Source organism: Micromys minutus, assembly GCF_963924665.1.
Source record: "Micromys minutus genome assembly, chromosome: 1".
Classification (NCBI taxonomy): Eukaryota; Metazoa; Chordata; class Mammalia; order Rodentia; family Muridae; genus Micromys; species Micromys minutus.
The window spans coordinates 146,013,406-146,031,182 of NC_137969.1; the positions used below are offsets into that span (position 1 = coordinate 146,013,406).

At 43.2% G+C, this 17,777-nt stretch overlaps 1 protein-coding gene and 1 pseudogene across 13 annotated transcripts in view; one reads left to right on the forward strand and one right to left on the reverse strand.

Annotated features, from left to right (window-relative positions):
- Window positions 1-314: 314 nt before the first annotated feature.
- The window catches only part of SEPTIN11 (septin 11), an 85,657-nt gene continuing 68,194 nt past the window's right edge, over window positions 315-17,777 (forward strand). For 10 of the 12 annotated variants that reach the window (XR_013975405.1, XR_013975406.1, XM_080932191.1 and 7 more), the window contains exons 1-2: window positions 315-469; window positions 1,414-1,530. Coding sequence is in view for 10 of the 12 variants with exons in the window: in XM_080932191.1 (XP_080788317.1) it covers window positions 443-469; window positions 1,414-1,530 (144 nt within the window). In the remaining 2 variants the exon portion in view is untranslated. The remainder of the gene's footprint in view (window positions 470-1,413; window positions 1,531-17,777) is intronic. The other 2 variants (XM_080932194.1, XM_080932193.1) reach the window with 1 other exon arrangement.
- On the reverse strand, window positions 9,089-9,467 carry LOC308432535 (NHP2-like protein 1; annotated as a pseudogene). The gene has a single exon. The product of its transcript is annotated as an NHP2-like protein 1 (transcript).

Here is a 17,777-nt window from a genome sequence, read left to right on the forward strand (position 1 = left end):
GACCTCGGCGCCTAGGCTTTTACTGGGACTCCAACACGTGTTGCAACAGGGGGAGAGTTGGGCAGCGTCCCGGCACAGTACACTTTAGTGGGACAAAAGAAAGCCACGAGAGGGAAGGTGACAGACTTCAAAGACTATCATTCTATCAGTTGACCAGGATCATGGCTCATCCGCCGCTTCCGTCCGCTCGGCTGGGGCCGGGACTCCTTCTTCACCCCCTTCCCGGGGCAGCTAATGGTCGAGTCCAGGCGGGAGGCCATGTTGCTGGAATAAAGCGGGCGGGGCGGCGCGGGCGAGCAGATGCGGCTGGAGACGCGCGGGAGCCGGGCGCGAGCAGGGCGCAGCCGCGAGGGAGGCGCGGGGGAGGCCAGCGGGAGCCGGAGCACCACCAGCAGCCAGTGTCGGTGAAGAGCAGCCAAGCGCAGCCAGAGCCACAGTCGCTATGGCCGTGGCGGTGGGGAGACCGAGTGTAAGTACTGGGGCCTCGCTTCTCTAGCGCGCTGATCCCGGGGCGCCGGGTGGGCTCTGCTTTGGGGCGCGTGCGGGTGGAGATTTGTGGGGACCAGGAGGGGGGCTCTGGGTGGTGGCTGATGGGGCTGTGGGTGTGTGCATGAATTTGGGCGCGCGTCTGGGGCGGAGGGGAGCTTGGGGAGCCCTCAGGCTCAGAGCCTACCTGATGCAACCTTAGATTGCCTTGGCGCGCCCCTATTTCGGGGATGTGGGAGGAAAAGGTCCCTTTCGTGAAGCACCCTTAGGAGGGGTTGCTTGAGCTGCTGCTTTCCCCAGTTACCTCTCTCTGTCGGCGCACAACGCTTAGCCAGTGACAGTGGAGGTGGAGGAAGGCGCTGACTGAGGAGGGTTTCCTCGCGGTTCTCCCGCGCCTTGGGGGCGATTGGGGCACGAGAATTGGGAGCTGAAGCGCTGTGTCACACGGCTGTAGAAGCGGGTCATAGGGGTGGGATTTCCGTGGTGGCTTACCCCCGGTGCATTGTGTAATTCCGGACACCCTCAGGCGCCCACCCGGGTGACCCGGCCCTGCCCAGGATGTGGACAAAACCCTAGGCACACACACAAAGTTTTCAAAGGGCTCCCTTTCGGGGTGGGTGGAAGTCCTGAAATACTCTGCGGCTGGCAGGCCGGGGGCGGCAGTACTGATTGCGGGGCTCCGGGAAGAAGAAGGGAGGGTGGGTGCTGGAGAAGTACCCCAGCTCCCCAAGTCAGGGCGGGGATGCTCCTATCCAGACTCTGGGCTGGGGTACGTGCCTCTGGGAGTATAGACTTCGGGTTTCCCACTCTGGAGTCAGCCAGAGCGAGTAGGACTTGAAGGATGTAGTTCAGGGTCTGTGCCCCAGCCACGGGTGAAAAGGAGGGAAGAGGAGGTGGTGGCGGAGGCCCTTTCCTTTTTATTGAAAGGAGCCAAGCCCAGTTGGGATAGGCGGAGTCCTCTTCTCTCTGGTTTTCTTTGTCAACGTTTACAGACCACTTTTGCCTGGTCTGCCCTTGGAGCGACTCCGGTGGACGCCTTTCCTGGTTTGTACCCCATTTTCTTCTCTTCTTTTCTTCTCTTCTCGTCTCTCTTTCTTTTTCTCTTTTCTCTTTTAAACTTTACAGCTAGCTTCAGGTGGTGGCCTGACATTTTGCAGATGTAGAGAAAAGTCTTAGATGTTGAAAGCTGCCAAATCCCAGATGCCGTGTCTCTTGGCTCTCTCCCCTTAAACCTCTACACACTCACACCCTCTGCACCCCCAGGAGTCTTAGCCCAGTAGGAAATTCATGGGGTCACTCTTTGCAACACCTACAGCTGCCTTTTCAGCCGCAGTTTGAGTAGCTTTGAAAGTCTCTTTCCCCACAATCAGAAATTGTTCACTGGTCATCATTAAGTGTTACAGTGGGTCTTTTTAGACCTTCCAAACTCTATTAAATGATACTTTCTTAAGAATTTTGTCTTCCTCTTCACCACACAAATTATGCCCTTGTTAATTGGTCCAAGGCTGTCATTACTGAGGGAATTTGCATAGTCTCTGTGCTGATCTCCTTATTACTATGGTATGGAGACCAAGGTTAACTCTTGGCCTTATTTTGTCAGGGCACAGATTCAAAGAGCTAAAATAACAATGTATGTTTTAGAAGCATCGGCAAGCGTCTGGGGATGCATGTATCCTGTGTAGGGGGTGTGTGTCTTTTTCAACAACACCTATTGCCAGTGCATTCTTTTTTTTTTTTTTTCCTCCTTTTTTCCTTTTTGCCAGTGCATTCTTGAGGGCTGGGAGAGGTGGTAGGAATAATTTACTGCACATTTCCAATAAATTAGTAAGTTCATATATGTCAGTTAAATAGGAACAATATGTGTGTTTGAGATTTAGTTGGGTGGCTGTAATCATATTCAATTCTGTCTGCCAGCCATATGTGAGCTTAAAACTACAGAGTTCTGGTGTAAGACCTTTCATTCATATAATAGGGGTGTTTTTGGAAGTATGTGTGTACAGAGAAGATTGCTTCTTCTTGCATATTCTGTTGTCATTGGAATTAAGATGAAATTACTTAAAACTTGAAAACAAGACGCCTGTTCCCTAGTTGTAGGAGGGGTTAGTAATGGACTACAAAGTTGAATAAGGCTTTTAGGAGACTGCGGAGAATGATCAGACTGTTTCAGTTTATTCTCTAGAGTCTCTAACTTGGTGTGTTCAGAACAACTCCAGTGAGATTCTGCAAACCCAGCTCCCAGATCTCCTGATGCATCTGCAATATTGACATTTTCTACCTCTCCAGTCCCTTTATCTGTTCTGTGGTTTGCACAAAAGACCTGAAGGGGCCAGCGAAGGAAAGAGGAGCTCCGAAGTGGACTTATTCGTGAATGGACTTCCCTTTAGTTCTTTAAAAGTCATTAAAAAACAGGATTGTTGAGGAAGATGTAAATCTTTCTTCTGTCTATACAAACCACTGTTCTGTCCAGAAAAAAACAAAAGCCAGAACAAAAATGTCATTTGAGGAAGGTGCACTCAGATTTTTAGACATTGTAGGGTGACATTTGCAGTGAGTAAAAATACAAATTTAACAAACAGAAGAAATTGTATATACATGTCTGGGTTTTTGTGATGGTTTTACTATGTTGAGGACTGAATCCAGGGCTTTGTGTTTCTTGCTCAGCCTACCACTGAGCTACATCCAGTTAAACACAGTTTTCTCTATTATGGAATGCATATATTCAGTTACAAATGCTTAGATTCACAACTCTCTGAGGTAGAGAGATGTTATTAGTGACCAGGCAGAGGCTGTGGCTTCATGTGGTGCTGTTTGTTCCATATTTACTCTGCTTCCCTAGCTTGTCCCATGTTCCCTCTGGCCTCTAGCCTTGTTCCTGAGAAGACCCAGAGCACAGGTGCTGTTTCTAGCGTCTACCTATGGACATGTCTCCATTTTGGATGGCTTAGTATTTTTGCATCCATAATCCCAAAGCAGCCTTTTATTCAGACCAGTGTGTGGTGACTACCTGGGAATCAGGCTTTAGGTAGATCTCTCGAAGGGCACAGTGTTTATGTGGTAGGAACCGAAGAGAACTTTAGGAATGTTTACTTCTGTTACCTCCTCAATGCAGAGCATTTCTTACTTTTTTCCTAACAAAGGGTCTGTTTCAAATTTCCCAGTGGTGTAAATGGCCTGTGATGCCCTTCGAGGGATTTATTTCATTGCCTTTGCATCTCCTGAACTAAAAGGAATGGAAAACCAAGTTACTTTCTGTCGACTTGGTAGAACTACTGTCACCTGCTTTGTGTCCGTTTCAGTCCTGGTGGCAGGGGTCAGCTGTGGACAATAAACCCCTCCTGACTCACAGCTGCTGTTTATTTACATATTCATTCTTTCTTTTTTTTTTAAAGGCTGGAAATCCTCATGTATTAAGGTGATAAGACTTCTGTGGAATTTTTAAACTAGGGAGAAAGGAAGCCTGTTGCTGACAACAGTTAGGACTCAGGTAGCCTCTTCTTTCTTTCTCTGAATCATTTCAGTTTTTCTAAAGATACACTCTTGGAGAGATAAGGGTTGTGTATGAGGAATTAGTGTTTTCTAAATTGACATATATCTGTGATTTGAAAATGTAACAGCAGATGGAGGAATCTGAATTGGTGTATCTGGTGAAAGGTCAACAGAGGTTCAGGGCCCTGTGGCTGGGGTGTGTGGTAACTATGAATTATACATTGAGGAGCAAAAAGTCATGACTGAGAACCAGTAGAACAGTTTAAAGTGCAGTAATGCTCCTTTTAAAACTGTGTGAGAACCAAATGCTTTCCTTAAAAAAAGGGTTTTAAATACCTTTACCAATGTGTCTGCACTGTCGTGGAAGTCAGATCCAAGAAATCCATTTGGGACCAGCACACACCCCATCACGCTCAGCTGACAGACAGGTGCCAGTGCTCAACTCACTGTGTGTGCAGCCTCTAGAGGTTACTTCAGCAAGCACAACCCTTCTTGCTTAAACTGCTAGTAAGAAACTAAAGTGCCTGGCTGACCCCACCTGACCATGGGAACGCTTCTAAGTCTAGATGCTTAGCGTTGGGCTACTGTGTGTCTCTGCTGGGTTGGTGGACTCCACACTGTCAGATTTTGGAAGGCCAGCTTTGATTGACTGTGAAAGCACTAAAGGTTTCCACCCATTAAAGATGGCACCCTGGAGGGAGATTCAGTTTTTTTTTTTTTTCCTTTTTGATATGGTCTTAATTTTGTTGAGGGGAAATAGGCTGGTTTTGGGTTTTAACCTTTAACTGGGACTTGTCTTTTGTGGCCTTGGCTACCTGTGTCGACATTGGGTTCAGCAAAGCTGAACCATTATTTAAGACTCAGTGAATCTTAAGCTTCTATCCTTTTTCCCTAGTGGACCTCCTTCATAATATAACTGATGCCCTTCTCCACCTCTTTTAAATCTTCCAACTAAACAATACCTCGGCCGACCCTGCGGGCAGCCCATCAGTGCAGCTTCTTTTGAGCATAAAAACCATACAAGGGTGAGGACGATACAGGCATGATTCCAAAAGGAATTTGCTGGGTGATCAGAAATAACATTTGCACCTTCTGCGTTAGAAATCAGGAGCATGTGTCCCCGGTGTGGCTGAAGTCAAACCCAGGCTTGCTTTCAGTGTCAGCACCAGTGACTGAAGCTAAAGTCCTGACAGAGGAAGTTAGCAGTACAGGCACTGGCCACCTGTGGAACTGGGCCCCTGTGATGTGTCCAGAGAGGGAACAGGCTGGAGAAACAGGAAGGAGTCATCCTTCAAGAGAGTAACTTTGGACCTATCCAATAGGACTTCTGTTCAAAACAATCAGCAACCAACCAAACAACCCCCCACCCCTTTTCTGCTGTAAAAAGGAAATGAACAGATATGAAATTTACCTTATTTCTTTTGATAAGTAGCATCACTTGGGGAAGAATTTGCAATTTTCTTGGAAATCAGAAACAACCATTCTTCTCTGTAAAACGTTATTTTACCACTTGCTCTCCGTGAGCAAGTGCGGAGGTTGTGACTGTGAGTCCTCACATCCTTTTCTTTTCCTACTTTTCACCATGATTTGGCTATTTAATTGAGGCACCAGTCCAGGCGGTTGAACAGCCTGTTAGTGTTGCTGGAACCTGACTTCTGCCCTGGAACTCCAGTAGCATTGCTTTCCTGACAGTTGAAAGGTGGCTGTGCACAGGCATTCTAAGTGGGAGGAACTGTGTGTGTGCAGAAAGCTCTGGGAGTGAGAGTTCCTCCTGAAGAAATCCAGAGTCACGCAGCTGTTAGCCTTCAGGGTTTGTGGAGAGAGTGGATTGACGTGAGGCAGGAGGTACAGATTATGCAGAAATTTTTTTTTGCATTGTTGTGTCAATTATAATATACGGATATGACACCTCTGACCATCCTAAGAGGACATTATTACTTCATAATGAGGATAAATATTGTTAGTCAACTGTGAAAGCAAGGTTAAAAGAAACATGGCTGACCTTCATGCATAGAACTCAAAATGAAGTTCCCTCTCCCTATTCCTCTCCCCCTCCCTTTCACTCTTCCCCTCCCCTCCCCTCCCTCCCTCCCTCCCTCCCTCCCTCCCTCCCTCCCTCTCTCTCTCTCTCTCTCTCTCTCTCTCTCTCTCTCTCTCTCTTTCTCTCCTGAGACTGAAGACTCACAGCTTCCTTCAGTTGGCCAATAATTTCATCAGAAGCCCTCCATTTGGATTCTCTGTTGTAATTTTTCAAGCTTGTAAAAAACATGCTTTGAAATTCACATGTCTCCGTTAAATTCACTTTTGCAGGAAGGTCTAGAGTGGTTTGTATTTTCCTGGCAGGGTCCTGTGGCAGAACGACATTGTAAGTAGCCAGCTCTGTTTCTCCTGGCCATGTGCTCACAGTCCATCTCCCCTCCTCTGTCCTCTTCCTCCTTCTCCCTCATGCAGACATTTTATATAGACATGACTTCACTGCTGCTACTCTCTAAATATTGTATCTCCTCTTCATGCCTTGCTCCCAACCTATTTCTGAGTTGGGAGGGAAGATGCTGAGAATCTGCAGACTTCTAATTCTCCAGGGTTATTCTGTGGAGAAAGGATCAGGAGAAGAGACCCCTTTCACAACATCCTTAGAGGAGATGTGTGAGAACTGAGTGCTTTAGCTAGCAACGAGAATTGTCAGAAGAAGGAAAGCAATGCCCACAGGTTCCTATGAGAATAGGATTATGTCCCAAAGACCAGACTTTCCTTAAGTTTTAGGACCCATTTCATTTGTTTTATTTGTGTGTGCATTTTTTTTTTTATTTTTATTTTTGTTTTTTTTTGCCCATATAGGTGTGACTCTCAGTAAGAGTGTCCACTAAGTTTATTCTGACCTGATTTTGAAACTTAGAAAAAACAGAGCTTTTATGCATAAGGAACTTGTTCAGGTTTTTTTTTTTTTTTTTTTATAAACTTTACTATATATGTCACACTGGCCTTGAACTAGCCATGTGCTTGCTAAGTGGCCAAGTATGCTCTGAAAATTCACGTTCCTTGTGCTTAGGCCTATGAGCTGGCATTGCAGGTGTGTGTATCACCATGCTTGGGAGCCTCTTGATTCTTTTTAAGTTTTCTATTTAAATTTCTGTTCTGACAACTGTGTCTCTATATGTAATATACAGAGAATGTTTACGACATCCGAGGGAGAAGTGATGGGCACAGAACGTGAGGTCAGGCTCTCACTAACCTAGTTTGAGTCTGCCCATTGGTAGGTAAAGCTTTGGAATGGGGACATTTATTTTTCCGGTTGCTGTGGATGAGCAGTAATTTAAGGCAGGAAGGATTTCTGTCTTCTCAAGGTTCGAGGGGTCATAGACCATCCTGTTGCAGAAGGGGTGGTGGGGGCTCTGTGACATCTTTAAATCACAGAGGACTGGGAATAAGATTCTGAGCCTGGAAGTGGAGCTAGGTTACCGCCCTCAAGGTCACTTCCTCCAACTAGGCCCCGCCTCCTGAAGCTTACTCAACCTTCCAAAACAGTGCTACCTGTTTGAGATGAGGTGCAGCCAGATCTCTAACCCAGAGAACTGGTGTTCAAATATGTGAACCCAGGGGTGATACTTTAACACTTAAGTCATAAGAGGAACCAAAAACTTTTAAGACCAACAGGAACATAGGCCTAGCGACTCAGGTTTGATGACTTACCCAGAAAAGAATTATTTCTCCTCCAAGGTTCTATTCGTCCTATCTTTGAGGACTGGTCTGTTGTACACTGATTCCAGCATGCAACCCAGGCTTTTGTATCTGGTGGCAGAGGAGAAAAGACATGCTGGATCCTGAGCTGAGTTTGATGATCACTTTCCCACGAATTTCATTGGCCAGTGTAAAGAATCTTCCAGAAAGCTCATCAGAATAAGAATGGATAATCTTCAGGGAAAGAGTAACCACTTGGCCAAGCTTGAGAGCCATTTAGGGAGAGGCAGCTACTGTTTTGAATGACAAATTGACCATAGGTCCTCCACACTGAATCTCCTAAGTCCTCTATGAAGCCAGGAGTCCTTACCATTATTATTAGGTTTGTGAGTGAGTGAGTGAGAGAGAGGGAGAGGGAGGGAAGGAAGAGGGGAAAAGGAGGAGATTGACTTACTCAGCAAAAGTTCATTTCTCATTCAAGAATCTTGAATTGAAATTTAGGGCCTTTGTTTTTTCACCTTTCTTCCTTTTTTTTCTTTTCTTTTTACATAGAAATGCTAAGCATTTTATTTAAAATATTAGCTGATGAAACTGAAAATCAGGCATAACTGCCAAATTTCATTTAAAACGAAATATGAACATATTTATTAGGATGCTCAACAATGAACGTGTTTCCACTTTCTTCATGTGAGGGAGAACACACCCGTCCCATGTTGTTGGAGGAACAGGACAAGGGATCCCAACACGGGTGTCAAAAGGGCTCCACAAGAAATCCCCATTCACCAAGGAGAGGGTGTTTCCTGCTAGCACTGTCTCTGCTGTGACTTCCACCCAAATAGCCTCGACTTCCCACAGAATCCCTTTGAGCTGTTACTGCCTCAGATATGGGAGAATATAATGTTAGATGCATACAAAACACACATGACATTAACAAATGGCACCCAGACATAGGCCTAACATTATCAAATTTTTCAAATGATAGGAGCGGGGGGTCAGGGGAACTGCTACCCAAATAAAGTTTCTCAGTGACCTCAGTTACACTAACATTTATGGAGCTCTTATATCAAAGGCACAAGGGACCAGTGTTACTGTCATCTTACCCTGAGCAGTGGAAGAAGTGTGCAGATGAAAGTATACACTGTCCCTGGCTTAGTTTCTCCTGGTTCTTCCTGTTCTTAAATTGTGACAATTCTGCCCTTCACTTGTCTTAGCTATCATTTTGTTTATTTTTTTTAAAACGAAGACTAAAAAAAAAAAAAAAAAAAAAAAAATGGTAGAAGAGGACAAGGAGATGGTGAAAAACAAAAATAAAATGAAATAAAATACACAAATCAGGTGTAATACAATATAGTAGAAACTGGCTGAAAACAGCACATGCTAACAGACAATATGATACACAGACACAGGGTGGAGGCAGACAAAGGGTAGAGGCCACAGCCTATACCAAGAGTCTTTCAATAGACTGCTGAGTGGACCGGATCTGCTGCTTAAATGAGAGAGTTCTTTGATGGTAGCAGAACAGGCGATGGCCAGCCTGGAGACTCCACAAGCCTGTCCTAAAGCCTGCTTGGAGCGTACAGATTTGTCGGGGACATTCTTGTCTTCACACAGCAGAGGGAGGTTCAGGGTGATCTCCAAGGGCTTAGCGTCTGCTGCCATCACAATGAACGCAGAGATGCCTCTGTTGAGAGTTTTGGTGGCTTCGTTGGCTCCTTTCTGAAGCTGCTGGTAGTCACAGAACAAGGTGCAGCAGTTTCTTGGTGAGGTGGGCATCTGTGAGGGGGATAGGCTTTCGGATTCCTGTCAGCCTTCGTCATGGCTACGATGCGCTGGCCTCATTAGGACTGGATAACAGCCCACCACAGACAGACTGAAACGCCTTGAAGAAAAAAGAGCGAAAAGTTCCTCCTGAGGTCCAGAGTTCAATTCCCAGCAACCACATGGTGGCTCACAACCATCTGTAATGGGATTCAATGCCCTCTTCTGGTGTGTCTGAAAACAGCCACAGTGTACTCACATAGATAAAGTAAATAAATCTTTAAAAAAGAAAAAAAAAAAAAAAAGAAAAGAAAAAGCTTAGTTTGTAGCGATTTTTTTAGGCCTGTTGTGATTGCAGCTGATCATGGTGGGGCGATGGCAGTAGCGAGGAGAGCTAAAGGAATAGGAGCAGCCAGAGTGAACTGAGGGTGATCACGCCTATGGTTCTCATGTCAGGGTGAGCTTCCAGCCGCGCCATACCCCGGTGATGCGGTGACCTTCTGCAAGACCTTCTGTACTCCTTGTTGGCCCCAGCTTGGGACTTTATGGGAAATGTTTGTGAGGTCATTAGGATATCCAGCTGCTTGACAGAATTATTTTCCTTGGGAAGTTTCCAAAGCAGACCTTTCCCAGCCAGTCCATCCTAAAAGCAAATGTCTGTTTCCTTCCCTTCCCTCTGCCCCTGCCAAGAGGCAGCCCCTCTGAATAGTTTGGGGGAAGAAACCAGGATGCTCCAGCTGAGTTTGCTGAACTCTTGACCTTAGGGGTGTTACTTATTTCCTTTGTAGAACAGTAACAGGCCTTCTCTTAAAGAGTTACAGATTAAATGATTTAGCTCACTTATCCGTGCTTACAATGATACCTGGAGGTCTACAATGAAAATGTAGTTGGTGGGGGGAGGAGTAAGTGAATGCTAAAGTAGTAACAGATTTGTGCTGAAGGCTGGGTTCACATCTAGACTGTCACCTCATTACTCCAATGGGGACAGTCCTGGAAGTGTATAGGCCCCTAGTTTCTACTTAACATACTTTTGATTCCTGCTCGGTCCTTCTGTTTATCATGAACCTTTGTCGTAAACCTCAGGTTGTTTAGAGGCTTTGGGCAATTTCTTTCTTTGACTTCTCACAGTAGTGGTTGATTGCAACATTTATATATGTTGTACTTATAAATACTATATATATGCAAATATATAAAAACATATAGAAATGCAACCTTTATATATGTTCCCACTCATATAGGTCGTAATGTGTGTTCATACTCTTAGATTCCTTTATCTGTTTGAGGATACTGATGAATAGTTGTGCATGGTAGTATTCCTATAGTATGTACCTATAGAATGAGGCAGGGGAATAATTGTGAGTTAGAGGCTAGCCTGAGCTACAGAATGAGACTGTCTCCCCCCAAAATCACATAAACAAATGAACAAATAAATCTGTAAACAAATAACAAGGGTTTATTAAATATTGATGTGACCAGTAAAAAGCAAGCCCACATCACATTGGCCATGTGATTGGCTTACTCTTGGGCACAGTCATGCATTCTTTGTCTGAGTGCCAGCCGTAAGAAAAGGGTCTCTGTTGTGTACCTGCCTTTCCTATAAATATTGGCTGAAGAAGTGAAACCACCTGCTCCAAGTGTGTGATCTAAGACTTGCAGTGAACTCGTGTGGACCCTGCTTTCATGCAACTTAACTTCGTTGCTGTGTGAACCTCAGGTAGGTGTAGACTTATAGCTGTGCTGATGACCCCAGGCTTAGCTTTTCTGACTTATGTGCATGTCTGATGTGCAAGGAATTGCCATTCCAAAGGGAATCTATGACTGAGGGCGTGGAAGATGGTTGGTTTGAGACTTTCCCTTCAGTCAGTAAGTTGAGCAGTTCTGAGGTACAGAACACCTGCATCTGGGGCGTCCCACGATGACCTCAGGTTGTAGGTGCCACTGGCTTCCCAATCACTGTTCCAGACTCTCCTTCCAGTTTCACCCCTCTACCACACCACACACAGCTGGTCATGTAAGACTTGGCCTCAAGTCCTTGCCTCTTAAGAAAACCTGGATGAAATCACATTATTTCTTCTTTTGGGTGCTTTTCAACCCCATACAATAAAGAAATCTGAGTATTTTATGACACTGAGCTACTTGGGTTGCTAAAACAGTGCTCGGGCAAATTGACCAATTTCTAAAAAAATTTTTTTAACCATTTCATGAAGGACAGACATCAAACTTTTATAAAAATGAGATTCTGAAAAGAAGGAAGTGCATACCAGAAATTCTCTGTAATTTTGTGTTTAGATCTTTGGAATGGAACTCTCATGTATTTGCTCTTGAATGGATAATGTTCATTTAAAACTGGATTTACCTATTTACAGAGAAACCACTTATTTATTTATTTATTTATTTACTTATTTAATGCATATGAGCTCACTGTCGCTGTCTTCAGACACACCAGAAGAGGGCATCAAATCCCATTACAGATGGTTGTGAGCCACCATGTGGTTGCTGGGAATTGAACTCAGGACCTCTGAAGAGAAGTCAGCCTCTCCAGCCTCAAATCACATTTTTCTTTTAAATTAGTCCAGTTTAGAATGATTGAGAGCCTTTACTTTCCTCTCTGTAATTTGCTGGCTTTCGATGAGACAAACAGGTTGCCAACTCTTTGAGTAAAATACAACTTAAAGATCTGGTCATGAGTTTTCTCTATGTGGTATGTTAGCTCATGACTACAGCAGCCATGTCATGTTTAGAAGACACTTTGATAATATCTCTTTATCTTCCAACACATACGATCTTTCCACTCCATCTTCGATTTTTCCTAGGATTTGGAGTGGGTCATAGAGGTGTCTCATTCTGAGCTGAGCTCTCAACAAATACTTAATCTTAGCACTTTGAAGAATCATGAGTCTCTGTGTTAACCTTCGCTCATTGCAAACAGAACTGACCTAGTCTGAGAGTAGCACGAATCAGTGGGTATGAACAAACATTTGGAAGACAGTTTGACACTGTCCATTGAGCAAAACAACAGTCATGGGTTCCCCGCCTAAGACCTATGGCTTTCCTCGTCGTGAGCTTTTTAAACCAGGTAGGCAGTACCAGCCATGAATTCCTTGCTGTAGGTCAGGTCTCAGTATTGAGCGATGTTGAGGCTCTGGATTAGTTTCTTTGCCCAAGAGATTTTAGGATAATTGCTCAAATGATATCTTTACCCGGCCAGAGGCTGTTTTTGAAATCCTGGAGAGATTCTTAGAAAGGTCATTAAAGCAGGCCGATTCATCTTGGCATCTCCTCACCCTTAATTAACATCTTTTCTCCCTATCTCTGATATGTGTCCTTTGAGCTGTGTGTGCCCCAGCAGTCTGAGCCTAGTCCCTTGGCCTAGCTTCTGTATCTGCTACTTACATATATATCTCTTTGTTTTCAGTTTCTTCCCACCACAAAACAGCCTTAGTCACCTCTCCCTGAGGGAATGTTGGCTGCAGTTTGTAGCCAAAACACATAATCATCTTTAAACCCTCTAAGAAAGTTTTGTGATTGTTGGTAGTCAGATTTGCCTCATTGTGAAACTTAAAATCTCAGGCATTTTATGGTTCTTAAGGCAGACAGTTAAGGTTTCAGCTTTTGAAATGACTAAATAAATGGTTTGCTGTCTAGAGTTCAGCTTAAAGCTAGGTTTTTAAGATGGGTGACTGAGAGCTGCAACTGAACTGGGTTTTGAAAAAAGGTTTATTTAGCATATGTTGATTATACATAGCGATGTGTTGAATTATGACATTTTCACGTATGTCTATAGTGCATTTTGGTCAAATCCTGCCTTTGTGCCTCCCAAGCCCAGTTCTCTTCCCACCCACCTTACTATTTTCTTCTCCTGTCGTGTGTGTGTGTGTGTGTGTGTGTGTGTGTGTTTTTAAAAGAGTTCTATTGTTATATCATTGTTAATGAAAATGATGACATCACTTTCCCTTTCTTCTATCTTCTTCTAAATGTTGTCCCGGGCAAATTGCTCACCTCACCTTCCCTGGTTGCTATCATTACACATCCGTATTTCTGTGTGTACAAGGTAAATATGACCTGCTGGGTCTGATTTTGTTGTTTCTATGTATATAGTTTTAGGACTGGCTACTTTATACTGGACAACAAACTCTTTTTGCTTTTGTGTTTGATAACCCAATGGGTTTTATTCACATTGCTTATAGAGACACACATGAAGAGTTATTTATAGCAGCTTGGGCACCTTGCTTGTCTACATCATTGAAGAACCCCTGCACCCATCCTCCCCACCCCTAATCAACAATTAACTGACTATAAATTCTTGGAGGAGACACTTTCTGAGCCCCTTACCCTACATGACAGGGTCTCAAGGGACCCCATTGTATGCACCCATTGTATGGCTGCTGTGGCTTTATACATGTAGTGGCCATATCAGGCTTGGAAGACTGCAGTCTACGACTTCCTTCCTTCCTCCGGTTCTTAGAATTTTAACACTCCCCTTTCCACCATGGTTCCTGAGCCTTGTAGCAGTTCATATAGTTGACTCACTATGGCTGAGCAGTAACTATAAATTGGGTTTTTATATCCTAACCAAAGAGGTGGGGTTGATGGTGTTCTTTTGGCATTCTGCAGTGGGGTTTATTGTGGAAGTTGGCAATGTTGCTAAATATTGTCAGATCTCTCTTTAAAATACTGATAATTTCATACACTGATATAATATGTTTTGATCACATTTATTCACCCTCTTCTCATTACTGTCCTATCCCCTTCTACTCCCTGGAGACTCCCCTACTTCTCTTCACCAAGTCCCCCTCCTACTTGCATGTCTTAAAAAAACAAAACAACCTCCCAATCCCCCAAAACAAAACAAACAAAAACAGGACTGGAGAGATGGCTCAGCAGTTAAGAGCACTGACTGCTCTTCCAGAGGTCCTGAGTTCAAATACTAACAACCACAACCATCTGTATTGAGATCTGATGCCCTCTTCTAGTGTGTCTGAAGACAGCTACAGTGTACTTACATATAATAAATAAATACACCTTTTTCAAAAAAACCAACCAACCAAACAAACAAACAAAAAATCCACTGAGTTTAATTAAGTTTGCTCATATGATCATGAATGTGAGGCTGTTTACTGAAAATAAAAAAATGGCTGTTCTTCAGCAGCCATTAACTGCCACAGCTCCTCAGCCAGTGATGGGTTTCATGAGTCCCTATCTTATCTACAATGGACAACCTTCTCCTCGCAGAGCTGTTCTTGTTCTTCACTGGCTTTTCCTGTTTCCTGCACTTTTTAAGTCAGCAAGCATTGTACCCCAGCTGCTGACACCAGGCAAAAAGGGAGAGAGAGAGAATCCCAGATCATATTTCTTTTTACTCTTTTACCACAGCCATGCCAGATCCAAGGTCTGTCTTTGGCTACAGGTATTGCTGAATTATCAAGACTCACATTTTAACTCACGCTGACAGGCTTCTTCAATCAGTATGGTGCCCAAGACTCTTCTGTGAGTCTAGCCTTGTGTTCTATACTGTTTTGACTAACTTAAAATGCATCTGAAAAGAAAAGGCTGAGACTCAACAACGATGCCCAGCTTCCATGACTAGGAGGGCCTTGTGCTATAGTCACTGGTAGTCAATTCTTGCTTTTCACTTGGGTAAATATGGGAATTTGGCTCCTATAATCTTTGTGGGGGGCACTTATTTCATTTTCCTTCTTAAACTATGGGATTTGAACAGAACTTGAAAGCTAACCACCAACTTTCTTTCCTTTTGGGCTGTCCTGTGCGACTATTTTGTTGTTTTAAGGTAGGGACAGAAGCAGCCTACACAGAGACGAGGAATGTATCAAAATCTGGAGGGAATGTTCTTTGATTCTTCTGGCTGTTTTATACTGCCCATCCTCTCCACAGAACACTCTGGAGTCCACAACAACATTGTTTTTGACCAGTATACTGGTAACAGTTGTTTAGCTGAGGGCAACAAGTGAGTCTCTGCACTCACAGTTGTATTATGGGTAGACCAGTTGTCTGTTTTAAACCTGTTTATACTAGTTGTAGAAGTTATAATGTATGCATGGTTTAATTTCATGTTCAGTAAATCTCTAAAATATATGTGTGAAAATTGACTAAATTAGATGTGTTGGAAAGATTTGGTAAGGTTAAGAATTTTCTAAAATAAAACTCGAGAGTTTATTATAGTCAAGGTATTTATAAAAAGATGGAGGAAAGATTGGGTTTATGCACAGTCCTGGAGCTAGGGAGATGCTCAGTGATTAATGGTACTTTTCTCTCTCTCATTGCCTCTTCTTATACATATTTCTTTATATCTATTTGGAGCCTGGAACTCTACATAACCCTGGCTGTCTTGGAACTCACCATGTAGACCAGTTGGCCTTAAACTCACAAAGTTCAAGGTACCTGCATATACCTTCCTAATGCTGGAGTTAAAGAAGGGCATGTACCACTAAATAAAATACATTTTTTTTAAAAAAAGCAAAATAAGTGAAATCACAAAAGATGTCACTATTGAAAGTGTAACCTGAGCAGACTTGTTTTAATTCCTCTTTGATTAAAAAAAAAAAAAAGCTTTGGCCCTTTATCAAAACAAAACAAAACAAACAAAACCCTCACAAGTGAATACCTGATATATGGTTTGAAGCAAAATCAAATATTTAGGCTATGCCTATTTTTGTAATATCTCAGTCTTTCAATACCTCTTAAGCCAAAGTGCCCAAACTCTGTTCATCATAGCTTTGGAAAAAGGACCTTGTACTTAGCACAGCTGTCCCTTTCAGCTTCTGCTCCTGTCCCCCATGCTAAGCCTGCATTGTACATGGCTTCTTTCAATGTGACTGAATGGGGAAAACATTGCTTTTGAGATGAGTGGTTTGTCCTGGATTCAGATGCGCTTAGATTATTATATATATTATACCTAATGCAAATGGTTATCAGGCCTTTTGTTTTATTGTTGCTGTATTTTTTGATTCAAGATTTAAAGATAAAAGGATCCTATTTGTTTGACTTCTTTTAGGTTAGCCCAGAATAGAGGGACCTGGAATTCTAGATATAAAACAAACAAAACAAACGAACAAAACCCATCTTGTAAAGGCAGCAGCATTAAAGGGTTTTGTTTTTATTTCTATTTTTGTTTTGTTTTGCTTGTGAGATAGAATGTCTTGTAGCCCAGGTTGGTCTTGAACTCCTGACTCCTCTGTCTTCGTGTGTTCCACTAACTGTAAGTGTTAGAACTATAGGTTTCCAGTACCATGCCTGGCTATGTTCTGTCAGTTCTTTCTTAGAGATTCTCTGCTTTGGATGGGAAGGGAAAGCTGTTTCATTACATGTAGATGAAAGCTAGGGCCACAGTATGAACTGTTAGGTTAGCCTTCTTGAGGTTTTGCGTTTATTCAAATACTTTGATTTCCCCAAGTGTCAGCCAGGCTAGTCTTCTATTATTTAATCCTGTTAGAATTTAAAAAAAAAAATAGAGAGAGAGAGAGAGAGAGAGAGAGAGAGAGAGAGAGAGAGAGAGAGAAGATATGTGCATGTGCATGTGTATGTGTGTGTATGTGTGTGTGTGTGTTTGTGTGTAGATTATGTGCAGGTGCAGGTTCTCTAAGAGGTCAGTAGAAGACCTCAGAGCCCTTGGAGAGTGAGGGTTGGTTGTGAGCCATGCTATTTAGATGCTGAAAATTGAACCCTGCTCCTCTGTATGAGTAGTTTTGTTCAGCTAAGACCACTGAACAATCCTTCTAGTTCTTTAATTCTTAATCTTAGCCATGATTAAGTTAGGTGTTAAAAAAGCAAGTAGCCCAACATGCAGTATATACTTGTATGGGAATGTCCTTCTGTAGCACAGTTCCATGTACAATGTGCATACAATACATGATGAAATCACACAGACATCATTAAGAGCAAGTAGGAGACTGCAGTGACAGGAGTTCAAGGTTCTCCTCAGCTATGTTACAAGTTTGAGGCCAGCCTGAGCTACATCCTTATCTTAACAACGGCAAGAAAAGCAAGTAGGAAGTTATTTTCACATTCTAAGAGTGGAGAACATTGGAAGCTAAGCTGTGTGCTGCCTTCATTTCTCAAACTGGAACTGGGAGCCATTTTGAGATTTTTTCTTTTGCCTTTACTTGTGTTTGAGAATGTTTATGTTATCTTGTGTGTGGGCCTTGCTGCTAGCCTCATTGTAACTGTCACAATGATTTCATAATTGAAGTTGTGTAACTCCATGTATTTTTCTTCTGGTTATAGTTCATAGGTAAATGTTTACCTTCACAACAGCTTCCTGAGTGGGTGTCTTGGCTGTTGTTTTCAACCCAGTACCTATAGCTGCTGTGTGATGGGTCAGGATTGAGAAATGCTCATTGTAATCAGTAGTG